The sequence below is a fragment of the Coturnix japonica genome, chromosome 4 (genome assembly GCF_001577835.2).
Source record: "Coturnix japonica isolate 7356 chromosome 4, Coturnix japonica 2.1, whole genome shotgun sequence".
Classification (NCBI taxonomy): Eukaryota; Metazoa; Chordata; class Aves; order Galliformes; family Phasianidae; genus Coturnix; species Coturnix japonica.
This window is the reverse complement of record NC_029519.1, coordinates 32699430-32714144: the sequence shown is the minus strand read 5'-3', so window position 1 is coordinate 32714144 and position 14715 is coordinate 32699430. Positions and strand designations below refer to the sequence as shown.

Sequence of the window (14715 nt, the reverse complement as noted above, 5' to 3'; positions counted from 1 at the left end):
ATATAATAAAAATAATATATTACTTTTAATATATTATTTATATACTTTTAATAATACACACACACACACACACACACACACACACACATATATATATATATATATATATATATATATATATATAATTTTTATTACAATTAATAATAAGAATTACAATAAGCACAAGAGGAGAATTCTCTCTCCAGGTGATTGTGCTTCTTCCAAGGTCCTAAACTGAAAGGGTCTTTAGATTCAACTAGCAAAGCCCCTGCATGCATTAAGTACATGTGAGGGAGAGATGGCTCATGAGCCATGATAAATTACTACCACTTGGACTTGAAGTTAATCAGGAGTGTAAGCACCCTCTTGGGCTAGGCCAGAGCCCCTCATTATATTGTGCCGGGACTGTAATGGACTGATTATTAAAATCCTTCTGTTGAGAGTGATCATTAGAGGAAGACAATACAGCATTTGATTAACAGTAAGTCAAAGTAAGACATACTTCACTGACTCACTACCAGGCAGCAGAAAAGTGCCATTTCCAATTCCTTTAATATCAGCTTAAAAATATTAGATATTTCCTGATTAATTTTGTTGTGTGGGATTATAAAACCTGCCTTGCACTCCTCTCTCTTTCTCCTTCTTTTTTTGGATGGTCATTTAAAACCCCTATTTAGTCTAATTTTATTCTGTTTAATCTATTGTTTTATTGAGCAATTTCATTGTTCTGGTTCTGCATAAGACTTTTCCCTTACTCAGTAACTGCAGTCTGTAATAACAGCAATCAAGGCAGTTTATCCTGACAAATGTGTCAGAAAAAGACTGCTGTGACTTTGAAATATTGGAAGTGACTGATAACATAATGTACGAAGCAGAATAAATGCATACAAATTGGGAAGTTTTAGCTGAACTAAGTATGAACTAAATGCAGTGCCAGAGCCTTGCGCTGAAAGCTCTGTGTGCAGGTAGGTACAGTGGCAAATTGCTAAATACACTCTGCAAAGTGTTTTATTCATAAAGTGGCCAGCACAGTTTTTCTTTGGCCATATCATCATTATTTTCTACTTGCACTTAGCCATAAAGCAGGATGAAACCACATTTAAGTACAAAAAGTAGCTCTGGAAAACACTTGGCTTTTATAAAAGTTATCAGATATATGACAGCTAGGATAAGTCCATGATTTATTTTGGGCTAATCTTGCTTCAGTGCAGCACACAAGAGACACTGTGCCAACAAGCGTCTCAACTGTTTCCAGCTGATCCACATAACCAAATGCTTCTATCTATTTTAACTCCTTCAAAGCCTCTAGAGTTAGGACTGCTTGCTTGGTAGCCAGTTCTGATCCAAGTAAATGACATGGACCGAGTCCATGAAATATTTCAAGTTAAATTCAGATCAGCCAGACATAGCATTGATAACACTCCCAGGTTTTGGTACACTGCAGCCTACTGCTCTGTGCCATCCTCATCCACGCCACAGCACTATTTCTCCCTGTCTTGGGCACCCCTAGGGCTCAGACCTCAGGGGCTCTATGCAGGGCAGATCAGCTGGTTTACATGGTAACCAAAGCACAGAGCACAGTTCTCCAAAGCCACTTACTGTTTTTACAACAGCCCAGATGAACATCAGAAAAGTTGCCTTGGCTTCCTTATCACTGTCAAGTCTTATCTGAATGTGGACAGAACTCCTACAAACCTCATCCCCAGGGCATTTTTTTCTTGAGGCCTACATAAAGCAAAGTCTTCCCAACCCCAGCTTCACACTCCCTCCTGCATGGTAATAAGTAATAAGGAAAGTTCCCTTTATTCAACCCCATAACATATGAATGGCTAGTTGGCTGTACACCCCAGAAATAAAATTCCCAGCTTAGGTATGCATAAATCCCCAAATAATTACAGCATCAAGTTCACTATTTACCAGAGCACATTTCAGCTTTGAAAACAGGCTTTACATTCAGGCAAAAGGCTTTCGTTTTTATCTAGAAAACAGGGTCAGCTGAAGACTAGCTTTATGGTGCAGCTAAAGGTCAATTACCATTCAAACTAACAAAATGGGTTAGGAAAGATCTATTATTCTTTACCATTTTGCTTCTGTTGCTCATTTTATCTGAAATTGGCTGACCAGTGCTATATGCAACTTAGGTCAAGAAGCAGCAACCTTTGGCAGGCAGTGCTGCTGTAGGAGTGGGACAGCTAAGCCTTTATTTGTGGCTCTGTAAACCAGACTGCCGCTCAGTTGGAGCTCTCCTATATGCTGGAAAAGCTTTGCACTCACCTTCCACCTTCCTGCATCTGCAGGCAAGCCAGATGTCCAGCTGCATTGGAGGGAGCAGTTATATCTGCTCCCCTTGAGGCAATGGACATGAGCACAAGAGAAGGTGGCCACAAAAACTGAAAATTCCTCCAGTAAAGTGCATGTTAACGACACGCATAATCTCTTCATTAGAGATTCATAAAATGGAGAGGTCTCAGAGGGAAGCTACTTGTGGAGACTTCTTTTAGCTTTACTGTCATCAGATTTATAACTAAGCTGTTTCAAATTCTGCAGCAGTGCACTCTTTCTATAAAATTTTAAAACACACAAGCAACTTGGCTTACAATAAATGTTACATCCATATAGTTAGATGAGCAATGCTTCTGCCACTGACTGTCAGCACGCACCTCCTTGGGCAATATCTGGTCATTTGACAAACCAAGCCCGAGGTGCTTAAGGCTATGAAGTTTTTTAAGAAATAGCTTGCAAAGTGTTATCTACAGGCAATTTTAACACATTGCATTTTAATAATGTTTCCATTTGAACAGTTCAGAGATGGTGATGAGGGATTTACAAACACCTTACCTGGCTTGCTTTTCTGAAACTTGGAAAGCAGTGCCCTTTCTGAAAGCAAACAGTAGCATGGTGAGAGAGTCTTTTTGTTTTTAAACAGCACCTTGTTTACAATGAGCAGCAACTCCTTCACACACATCAGATACAGGAGTGCCTTCCCACAACAAAGTAGATGAGCAGTTCTCTAATTTTCATAGCTTGATGCTGAATGAATGCAACAAGTTCTAATGATTTTCCCTTATGTCTTTCTTCCTCAAGCTACTGAGTGCTACTACTTCTGCATCCTTTAACTTAGCCTCATCAATTATTATCACAGTATATTTTAAAAGCCCACTAATATGCTGGCTGCTACTACATATTTTCATTAATATATTTTCCATTATGTGCATGCTATAAATTTAAGACTTGCCGCATAATCTTTTAACTCATCCCATCAGTTACAGTATTACAGCATATTAAAAAGTTGCTAAAGTCTGTGTTTCTATCTCTCTCAGTTTCTAGTAATGAATTTACTATGGACATGAAACCTCCAAGGCATAGAGGGCAATTGCAGTTATCTCAGAGGAACTGGGTCTGGAACAGGGAAGGTGGATGTATTTTGAGGCCTAGGATCTAATGTAATTCCTAGTTTCACTCCTACAAGCCTCGTGTGTACAGTTATAATATTAGGATGAAATGTGTTACTTTTGATGATTGATAAATATTTATTACTTTCGTGTGTTACTAGAGGGGTTATTACTTTACATCCTACTTATCATCAAAACCAACCTGTTGCTGCGTCCTACCTTGAAGTTAACTCTTTCCTTAACAGTGACAATGTAGGAATTAATAAATATTGTATTTTCATGTCAAATTGTTCTGATATCTGGAACAAACTTTCATTTTTTCCTCCACTGTAATTTCAGTCATACGAACTTGTGACATGGTCTAAGGGCAGGCCCATTTCCATCTAAGTACAGCGCTTACCTCAACTCCAATAATTCTAATTGTTTTCTACAAGAATAAAAGCATTCAAGAGAGAGAAGGGTTTTACCGGCATCTCTACAAAGGACACCTCTAGAAGAAGAACTAACAGCTGACAGCTCTGGTTGGATAAGAGCCCACATGAATGGTTGCAGAATGTTGGTGCAATGTTCCGTTGGCGTGTAGGGGTGAATGAGAAAGCCAGAAAAAGAAAACTTGTGAAGGTACAGAAGTGATGTGAGTACTCATAATAAACTATTTGGATTGTTCACATGAGTCCGTGCATCAGACACAGCAGACATTCACCTGGGTTTTCACAGAAAATATAAATGGTGGAGCAATTTCCTTAAAGAAAGAAAGGAGAACATAGTCCCAAGGTCCCAGAAAAACAAATTAAGCTACTTGGGAAGGAAGTAATTTTCCCTGCACTGTAGTCTTTGGACATCAGTGACCTCCAAGACACAGAATGAAAACCTGAGCAGGGAGAATTAATAGCAAGGAGGCAGGAAGAACACATATTTATGACTCAGGGCAGGAACTTTCTAAACCTCAGTTTTGCTGATGAGATAAAAAAAAAAAGGACAAGAAAAAAAATCCATACCATTTTATTTAAAGCACATCCCTAATGATTTGTGAAATGGAAGTCAAACTGTGCACAGTGGGTATCTCCCCTCCTTGCCTCTAAAGTTTTGGACATCTGAAAAATGCAACAGCTTGCTGCTAGCAAGGTGTCTTAGAGCTTGTCATGGGGAAATCATTATAAATCCCCATTTCTTTTTCCCCAGGAAAGAAAGAAATGTCTGACTTTTCTCGCTGAAACACAAATTCTTTGTGACTCTTTGTGATTTATGCCAAATTAAATCTGCAGATTCTGCAGAAGCTACATGGTGGCTGTGCCTGTCATGCAATGTGCCATTGTATACCCCACCCCTAATAAATTAATACCAGGACGTGTGTGGCTGCTGCTTCTCCTTTGGGCACAAAAACAACATTAGGTGTCTGGGAACTCAGCCAGGGTCAGCACTGGTTGGGGAAACAGCTGACCAACAATGAGCTGAGTGCCATATTACTGTCTCTGTGAGCAATTTTGCTTTCCTCCCACACCCCCTACTGTCACTGCTTCCTTTAAAATAAAAGTGAAGTCACTGAGGCAGAACGCACTCGGATGCTCTAAGAATATAAGAAATGTAGCACAACTCTGGATTAGCTTTTCAGTGGTACTGGGTCTTGACAGCTGTTGAGTTGCTTAAGTGACAGGCTGGCCTCCTAGGAGTGTGAAATTAGTGTTCCTTCTGTACGTAGTGTGCTGCCTTGCCGGGACAGCAGAACAAGTGAGTTCTCCAGCAGAGGAAAGGGAATAGGAACAGGATCTGAGTGCTTCCCAATTGCCTCCTCCTCAACTCCTCCAGAAGCCAGCCACCAGAACCATGCCTGAACCATTGCAGTGGCACTGCAGGCAGCACGGGACATGCTGTGAACTGCTCCGAAAGAGCTCACAATTATATTTATGCCTCCCAGGGGTCAGCGGAATTTTTAGAGATTAGGACTGAAGAGACTTAACAGGTGTCAAATTCAGTGTCAGCACAAACCAAATGACACATCATCTTCAAAGTCTCCTACAAAATTTGTCAGTTCCTATTATTGAAGCCCCTGTCATTACTTTGGAAGAGAAATAGAGACAGAGAAAGCTGACGCACTGCATGGAAGCTGCCAGTACTCAGAAGGTGAAGCCTTAGTGACAAAGACAAGGGGACAGCAATCTACTCCCGGACAGAACTGGCAGCCTAATAGCACAGCCAGGTGCAGTTGTTAAGATCTCTGACACATGAATGAAGTAATCAGGATGCTACAAGCCCCTCACTTGAACATAACCTACAGTATTTTCTACACTACTAGTGCTACAGCCACACATTGTTCTTTGGATGAACTTGAAGAATCTGTTTTCAGAGGCAGCAATAGGCAGAAGGGTCACAGCAACTGTGTGGGAGCCCAGAGGGTCATCTCCCCATCCCAAGACATTAAAAGGGCAGCTTCACTCTGCTGTCAGACTGCTTGCTGTGACTCACATCATAGTTATGGCCCAGAAGAGACTTTCTGCACACAGAAAAGAAAGGCCTCAAAGATCAGTTTATTTGCAGTGCTTTGAGGCAGCCACCTTTTTATTACACTAAGCCATACCCACAAAAAGGCTTTTTGAAGGTATACTGATATCGCATCTTGAATGACATAACCATACTCATCAGAAATGTTTTGTTCACCCCTAAAATGTTATATTTCATTCAGAGTTGAGAGAATAACCCTATACAGGTTTTCATCAAGCTTGCATTAGTAATTAAAATTCTGAGTTTAAATTGCATTAGTTCAAATGTGTGACAGCATGACAGCACTCCCTCTTCTCTCCGAAGATTATAGGCATTGCTTTACACCTGTGAAATTGCAAACACAAATGTACTGTCACCACCGTGCTCCAGCCACTGCAGCCACTGTGCCCTGCATGTGTCTGTCCCCCAGAGAAGGACACAGCAGTCATCCCAAACATCTAATATGTTTGGAAATCCCAAACATCTAAACCTCACCACAGTGCTATCATGATGGCAACTCATGCCCTGTAGCCTGCAAGAGAAGGGAAGAGTATTGATACCTTTCTATCTCTTTTTCTGTTTCTCTGGGAATGGCCTGAATCTTCAGAAAAGGTATTTAAAAGCCTTAAACTCATGCTCATGCTTCCTGCTCTGAGATCAAAATCTCCTGTAATCTTGCTAGACTGTCTACAGCCTACACCTTAGGGATTTAACTCTATGCAGCTTATGGGTTTATATGAAATTTCATAAAAGAGAAGCCCTGCATTTTCACATAAATATATTTATTTGGGAAAAGATTGAGAAATGCCAATATATTTCAATGCAGTAGGGAACTGGTTTAAAGAACGTGAAATATTCATGTGAACATTTGCTAATCCCACCCAGAGAAATCTATTTCCCTTTCTATTTAGCATGCAGGCTGCATCAGCTGGAGGTTGTTCAGCCTTTTCATTAGGAAGAAAAGCAAGGATGATTTGTGAAAACCACATGGATGTAATCATAAGGAACAGTAATGAAGGGGTTTTAGAAAAAAAAACAAACAACCTTGTAAGCTACCTTGTAAGCATGCTTTCTCTTCCATGTGTCTTTTTCTCATCTTGTGTTTCACAGATTCAAACTGTAAATTTATATTTATGGACATAATTAGAAAGGCAATATAATAAGCTCCTATAATACAGAAATAAAAATATGCGGGCAGCACAGACATTTGCAGAGCATACATCTCAGGCTCTCTAAATTCTCTGGTAGGCAGTTTAACTCCAAGAAAATTCCAATTTCTCTGTCCAGCCATTAGTCTTGATAATGCAGTGAGTTATTTTCTCAGCAGTGTTGAGTTTTGCATTTCTATCCAGACACTCTTGTGGTCAAAGATCTCACAAATTATCCCTTTCTTCAACCGCCTGAACTCTCGTAACTATAACAGGAAACTGAAAATGAGGAAGTCAGAGTGCCGATTCCACCAGGGAAAAATCATTCGACCTTGGGAATTCATTTAAGTCCCCTTATATTGTATATTTCATAAGAATTAAATGGAAATGGCATTTACTTTCCATTGAGAGATGGTGATATTTAAATATTGCTTCAAAGATCCTTGGATAAAAAGAGCTATATATGTGCAAATTTTTATGCTTCTTTCTGCTTTCCTACACCTTCAAAATATAATACAGTGAAATTTTGTTATGAAATAAAAGTTATACTTGGAAATGTCATGCCTGCACAGACTAATGATCCAGAAGTTCCCGAAGGTATCAGAAGGTGTAAGCCAGTCTGCCCAGGTGTCGAGTACTGCAGTGCAGAAGATCATCTTTCACCAGAACCAGATATGACCCCAGTGTACTGAGACCTACAGTAAATCTAGAAACGATGTCAGAAATCATTCCTAAGCAGCAGTTTGGTTATATCCACCTTGACTAGCAGAGCAATGGTGAGGAGAACAAGGAAAGCTCAGTTGTCTGGGTATGAACCAAGTCATTCTACTTGGAAAGCTCATCCTATGTCTTAGTAAAGACTTAAATAGGTTCTATAAAGAATATTACTGAACACCTTGACTAGCACCTGAGAATTCTAGCAGTTGGAATATTACAGAAATAAATTTTGTTCCTTTGTTTTGCATGGAGAACTTGAATACAAAGACACTTAATAGACTCAGCCTGGTCATGGTCAGAATATTAAAGCATTCAGTAAATAATTGCCTCTATTGCTAATTGGAATACATAAAGCAAATACATATTTCATTGAATGAAATTAAACATGTCATTGATCCTGTAATCTGCTGTATTATATTACTCGCTACGTCAGCAAAATAAATAAATAAATAAATAAAAAAAAAATCAGCTAAGTCATTCCCAAAATAGAACAGGATTTAAAGAATTTAAGCTTCCCCTGTTCATGCAATGTATGTGAACAGACTGATCTCTCTGAATCTTCATACTGTCACACATTAATTACCTTTTCTTGCTCTATGGACTGAAGGCAAAGGCAAGAGCCTGAATGAATTTCATTGGTATGACACAATGTTTCAACCATACTAAGAAATTCCCTGGCAGCATCTGTAAAATTTTGTTACATGCATCTAACGCAAACCATTAGAAACTGGGTTGAAATAATAGTTCTAGAATGAAAAATGATCAAGACATTAGCCCACAGTGTCTCTTCATAGAGCATAGAAATTACTTTTCTAAAATATTCTACATTTCACACATATCCTGATACTGCGTCCAGTTCTGGAGCCTCCCAACTCAGAAAGGACATGGAGTTGGGGGAACAGCTCCAGAGGAGGGCCATGATGGTGATCAGAGGGCTGGAGTGCCTCACCTACAAGGACAGGCTGATAGAGTTAGGGCTCTTTAATCATAGAGAAGAGAAGACACTGGGGGGACCTTATAGTAGCCTTCCAGTACCTGAAGAGGGCCTACAGGAAAGCTGGGGAGGGACTTTTTAGAAGGGTGCATAGAGCCAGTATGAGAAATTATTTTAAAGTGGAAGAGATTTAGACTAGATATTAGGAACAGATTCTTTACTGCGAGGGTGGGAGACACTGGAACAGGTTGCCCAGTGACGTTACTGGATGTACCCTCCCTGGAAGCATTCAAGGCCAGGCTGGATGGGATTTGGATCAATCTGGTCTAGAAGGAGTTGTCCCTTCCTATAGCAGGGAGTTGGAACTGGACAATCTTTAAGGTCCTTCCAACCCAAACCATTCTATGATTTAGAAAGCAATAGTGGAATGAAGCATGAGCATTGCAAAGGCATAATACATACAATTAATTCAGTATTTCGGAACCTAGCAGCAAACATGATAGTATAAGTATGTGTAGAGATCTGAAATATCAGATATATTTGTTCATCCCTTTCAGTTTTCCCATCAGCACCCAAGTTTACCTTATTCTCCTTAAGAAAAGGCTTTTGTAACAGGAAGGGTTGAATTATTGTTCATATAAAATAAATGCATCAACTCTTTTCTCATTTTCCAGCTGATGAAATTTAGCCTCTCTCATTAATGTTTTCCAAGAAAAACAGGAGGAACCCAAATAAAAGCAATACAAAGTATATCTACTGAAGTTCATAGGAAACTGAACAATCTTGTATCTCTGAAAAAGTGAATGTCTATACAGCAAAGACAAGATCCTTTCCTGTCACAGGAAACAATTCAAAGAAAGGCCAGTAGTTCAGAAAGACCTTCTCTTAGGATCTGTTTCTCCTCTAAGCTCTTACCTTTGTGAGAAAACATCTCGGTAGGGGCTGCCATGCTGCAGTGCAATCCCATATCCTCTGTCTGCAACAGTGTTCCCGACTGTATAAAAAGAGCAGTCTCCATCATTGATAGCCACATATTCCAGCACCGCTGCATCCCATACAAAGGCGTAGTTCCCATGTTTCACCTGCAGTAAACAGAGTAAGATCTTAGATGATGGGCTGTTAAGTCCAAAGGGAGGCCAGTGCACTGTAAAATGTTGGCAGCTTCAGCACAGTCTGCCCTTTAAAGGGAGTGATGTTTGAGTGCCCAACAGCTGTCAAACAAAAAATGCACTATGTCTGGTGCCATGTGGTGCTTTGCTTGAGCAGCTCTTCAAAAATGGAAGAAATGTATTAGAGAGCAACATGCTATCAATGAAATAGTACAATGCGGAAAAGTTTTACTTTCCCTGCTCAGAGAACAAGAGGAAACATCAAACTTCCTCCATCAGTGTCACATTCCTCCCCAAATCTTGCACAGAGTTTTTCTTTTGAACCCTTAAAACAACTGCTTAGACGGAAGACAGGTATTTGCACTGGGAGAAGTATGGGAGGGCATGTGTGTTCATCCAGAAGGAAGAGCACAGTTCAGGATGGTGCACATTTCAGTCATGTTTCAAGATGTTGTAAATGGCATGAGCACTCATTTGTCTTTTTGACTGTATGCACAATTGTGGGCAAGATAATATCAACTAAGGTTTTTTTTGGTTTGTTTTTTGTTTCCTTCCTTACAGACAGAGCCAACACAAAGGATCTTACATATCTTCAAACAATTTTGTACAGCAAGAGTATGTAAGTCATTCTGTTTGGTTAAGATAAATCCCAAAGAACCCCTTATCTCGAAGCTTTTGAAGTAATATTCCAATACCCACTACGTTTGAGACAAATTTATTTTTTAAAAATTAACATGAAGAATGTAGATAAGATTTTAGAATGTATTCGTAAAAAAGCTTTTAAAAACAGGCATGCAGTCTAAACAAACACTTCCCCATTTCAATAAATTTTCACTTTTCAATCGAAACAGATTTTTTTAAAAAGCCCACCCATCTATATGCTGTTCCAGATCATCTACCAGTTTCCTGCTTCACTGATCTCTACATTAGAGCTGAAGAATTACTTTGCTTTCCTCCTGCCCGTCTGCTTGGCTTCACTCAGTGTTTTCCCCATGCCATATTAGCCAGCTATACTGTAAAACTAGGCTGAACCCAATGACTTTTTACATCTAATGGGAATAAATATGTGACAGCTAAGTGAAAAGTAAGCAAAACACAAGAAGGCCATCTGGGTCCAAGCAATCCAAAGGAGAATTCAAAACCAAGTCAGCATATCAAGATAAGCAATGTCAGTACATCATTTAGATTAGGCTTTGACAATGTAGATTATGTTTTTAAAGACTGTTTACACATAAAAGTTACTGAAGCAAGCCAAACTGGCTGCTTGCTCACAAGATGTAGTGCACAAGGAACTGTTGCATTTGGGACACATTCCTTTTCATGCATAATCAATCTGAATTAGACACTGCAGGCCTGGGAAGGGAATACTTCCTATTTGCATTAGTAGACATGGTAGAGGGGGTATACATGTAAATACCAGAGCAGAAAGGGAGCTGTATTATCTCTGGGATCTGAGTGATTGGCAGGATGTTAAGAATTATTTTCAAAATACATACACACACATTAATGAAGGACATTTTCTATTTGCATGTTCTAAAAATGATCTAAAATGCTTTTTTTGTCTCTCACGGGAGGTTTAAGTCTATCTAAATGGCCAGGGAATAAAGAATACAAATGAACTCATTGTTAACAATACAACTTGCATTCTTATCCTTGAGGCACTGCAATTTACAAAGCATCTACTAGCTCAATTTTGTGCCAGTGTATGTACTTATTCTTCCTAAACATGCTATTTGGCAAAGAAATATAGAGGGTGACTGAAAAAAAAAAGGTGATTTTTGGGAGCATTTGAAAGGATAATTACTTGGCCTGAAAGGATAAAGAATCATGGTGTGTGGTCAGCAAGGAAGAAAAGGGGGCAAAAGCAGAGAGGATCAGAATGGTGTAAATAGATCGTGAAAAAGATCAGATGAACTTTTCAACAAAAACAACACACACACACAAAAAAAACACCTGAAGAAAAAGCAGGGTTCAAGTAGACAAGTGGTTTTACATAACGGAAATAACCTTTGGGGCTCTTTTTTGAAGACTATGTTAGATTGTGCTTTGTTCCTACCTCACCCTTTTAACACCCTGTGGCACTGAATTCACATAAGTGCTTGTAAAGAAACTTATCAGCTGCTCAGGTGGTCACAAAGAATTCTCTTGATTTGGCTGTCTTTCTATAAAACAACTCACAGCGAGAATATATAAAAGTGGTAAAAGCACTTACTGTCAATAACATCTGTGATGAAGCAGTATATATAATATCCTTAGAGCGGAACTAATAATATCACAGTTCAGGGTCCTGCAAAGATATTATTTCTCACTGATAAGATCACAGTGAGTCTCAGTTAACGCACAGGAGGCAGGAAAGGGAGATTGAAGGGCCAGATGGCATCATCCCAATCATCTACCTTCAACACATGATTGCTTCATGCAATAAATACACTCCTTTTAGAATTTTTGCCCTATTCATTCACAGATCTAGGGAATTCAAACCCAGGGAGCAAGCCCAAGTTGAAATTGTTGTGCCTACAATCACTCTTTCTATGGAGCTGTTCCCTTAGTCTAACAGACTTTATTGCTATTCCATACATTTAGTTTTACTATTTTTTTAAAAAAAAAGATAACATTCTTTGGTCATTCAGAGTTCTTTTTCCATGTGTAGTTCAAAATACTCAATTTTGGGTCTGACAATTTTCAATTATTAATCATCTCTTCCGTTACTTAGTTCAGCTGGATGATACTAATAGAAATTTCTTTCATCTCTTCTTGCAAATCCATCATTTCAGTCCTCCCGTTACCAGTAACACTACTTTTGAACTCTCTCCAAATCATATTTTTTTATATGAGAATAAAATCTTGTCTTGCTAAGAATCAGAATGATCTAGCAGCTCAGGAGGATTTTAATTCCATTTTTAGCATGTACTTCTGAGATTCACAGATCAACTGTCTGTCCATGTATATTTCACACAGATTTAAACTTGTTTTAGTGTAAGATCATAGAATAATAGAATATCCGGAGATGGAAGGAACCCAGAAGGACCACTGACTACAACTCCTGGCTCCACACAGGACTGCTCAAAATTCAAACCAAAGATCTAAGAAAAAAAGTTTTGCTGGAGTAAAGCACATCTTGAACACTGCTGATAGTTTTCAGATTTGCTCCTACAGAGAACAGCTAGCTATAGATTGAAAAAAGCCACAATGCTTAAGGAGAAAGGAGAAGGAAATAGACATAAGAAGAAAGAAATGAATTTTTGTAACAGGTGGCCCATTCATTTCCACACTATTACAGTGTCGTTTTGCATTAAGATAAAGACATTTTAGGAGGATGGCAAAGCTGAGTACAGCTCACACATGATACCTAGAGCATTATGGCCATGGAGGCATTTGTGGATGGGCAGCATATTCCCCATTCAGCAGCAGTCCACTAGGACATGGAGCATCAACTTTGCCCTTCCTGGAGCAATCTGCTTGTCAGCATGGCATAGGCTCAAAAGATTTTGGAATACTGCTACCTATTGTAACAAAAATAAAAAGAGAAGAAAATTGTTCCTAAAGGTATTTTGAACTCATGCTCTGTGCTGGTCATTAAGCAAAGCTCGGAGGTCTAGATGGTACCAGGAAAAATGGTTGACTTCACTTCTAGATTTGTGAGCAATTTCAAGGGAGTTAGTATAGAAAGAGCTGTTACAAAGAATAGGGGCCATCAGCACGTAGATGGCAAAATTATTTCTCTAAGGCTATTCCATTTCTATTCCATCACTGCACATTTGCGAGGTTTTTATTTGCTGAAGCCCTGCCTGTAGATATTAATGGAAATTTATCCTTGATGATTCCACCAAGAACCAGTCGAGTTATACTAGGAAAGCATTTAAAGCCATTATGCTGTTGCATATCCACATATTTTATGCCAACACTGATACGGGTCATATTTCTTCTCACAGCTAACCCTTTCAGCCTACTCACGCAGAGTAGGCTGAATAACATATCTGTACTGCCCCAGCACTCTACAAATACATTTCCACATCTAGAAAACTATATATTTCAGTAAAAAATAAATTTTTTATTAAACAGCTTCCAATGACTGCAATTTTTCAGACCTAAATTCTTCAGCAATATCTCCTCTGTATTTTAAAAGCCTCTTCAAATGAGATAAGAGATATAAGAAATCCTCACAAATCTAAAAAAAATACAAAAGAGGAAGACAAACACAATTGGCACATTTTTTATACAGATCTCCTTTAAATATTGCATTATACTTAAAAATGTGTTACCTTCCAATCTTAAGATTCAACTTATTAAAACTGTATTGTCAGAAAGAGATATGGCAATGTTGATTTGGCCCATCTTCTGAGTACTCTGTTCCTACAAAGCAGTGATGCTTCTCCCATGCATCTCCACTGTAAGGCAGGTACTATCTTTCCTCTTTGTGCACCATTCTCTGCCTACAAAGCTGTCAGGTGCCCTTCAGCCAAGAACGCATGAACAGAATCAGACTCTTCACCTGCATAGCAGCAGCTCCAGCTCTGACCTAATAACAATCAAGGACACTGTGTTCTCTTCTGTTGACCATTCTCCACTGCACTGACTAACTACACAGGGGAACCACGACACCAGATGCTGCTCGTTCTATGCCTAGCAATGTGGACTTGAGACTTTGGCATATATAAATAGCAAATTTTCTGACAATTTTTGCATTTTCTTTTATGTAAGTGGTAGCTGCAGACTGCAGAGGGATGTGCTTCACTCTACAAAGCATCCTTGTGAAGGCTCTTATTACATGAGGAGAAAAGAAGAGGGAACAAAAGCAAAAGAACATTTGCAAATATATGAGTGAGAGCTAATATACATAATGTGGATATTGCGCTCTGAAATGGGAAAAGGCAAAGATAAAATTTGTGGTAGGAGCTTAAATCTAGATTTTTGTGCTGCCAGATGCTGCCAAATAGCTAGATGGCATCTGCAATGAA

General features: G+C 39.1%; 1 protein-coding gene across 7 annotated transcripts in view; it reads right to left on the bottom strand.

The window, feature by feature from the left end:
* The window catches only part of GRID2 (glutamate ionotropic receptor delta type subunit 2), a 637614-nt gene that overhangs the window by 50016 nt on the left and 572883 nt on the right, over positions 1 to 14715 (bottom strand). For all 7 annotated transcript variants that reach the window (XR_001554883.2, XM_015861346.2, XM_032444177.1 and 4 more), the window contains one exon: positions 9564 to 9730. Coding sequence is in view for 6 of the 7 variants with exons in the window: in XM_015861346.2 (XP_015716832.1) it covers positions 9564 to 9730 (167 nt within the window). In the remaining variant the exon portion in view is untranslated. The remainder of the gene's footprint in view (positions 1 to 9563; positions 9731 to 14715) is intronic.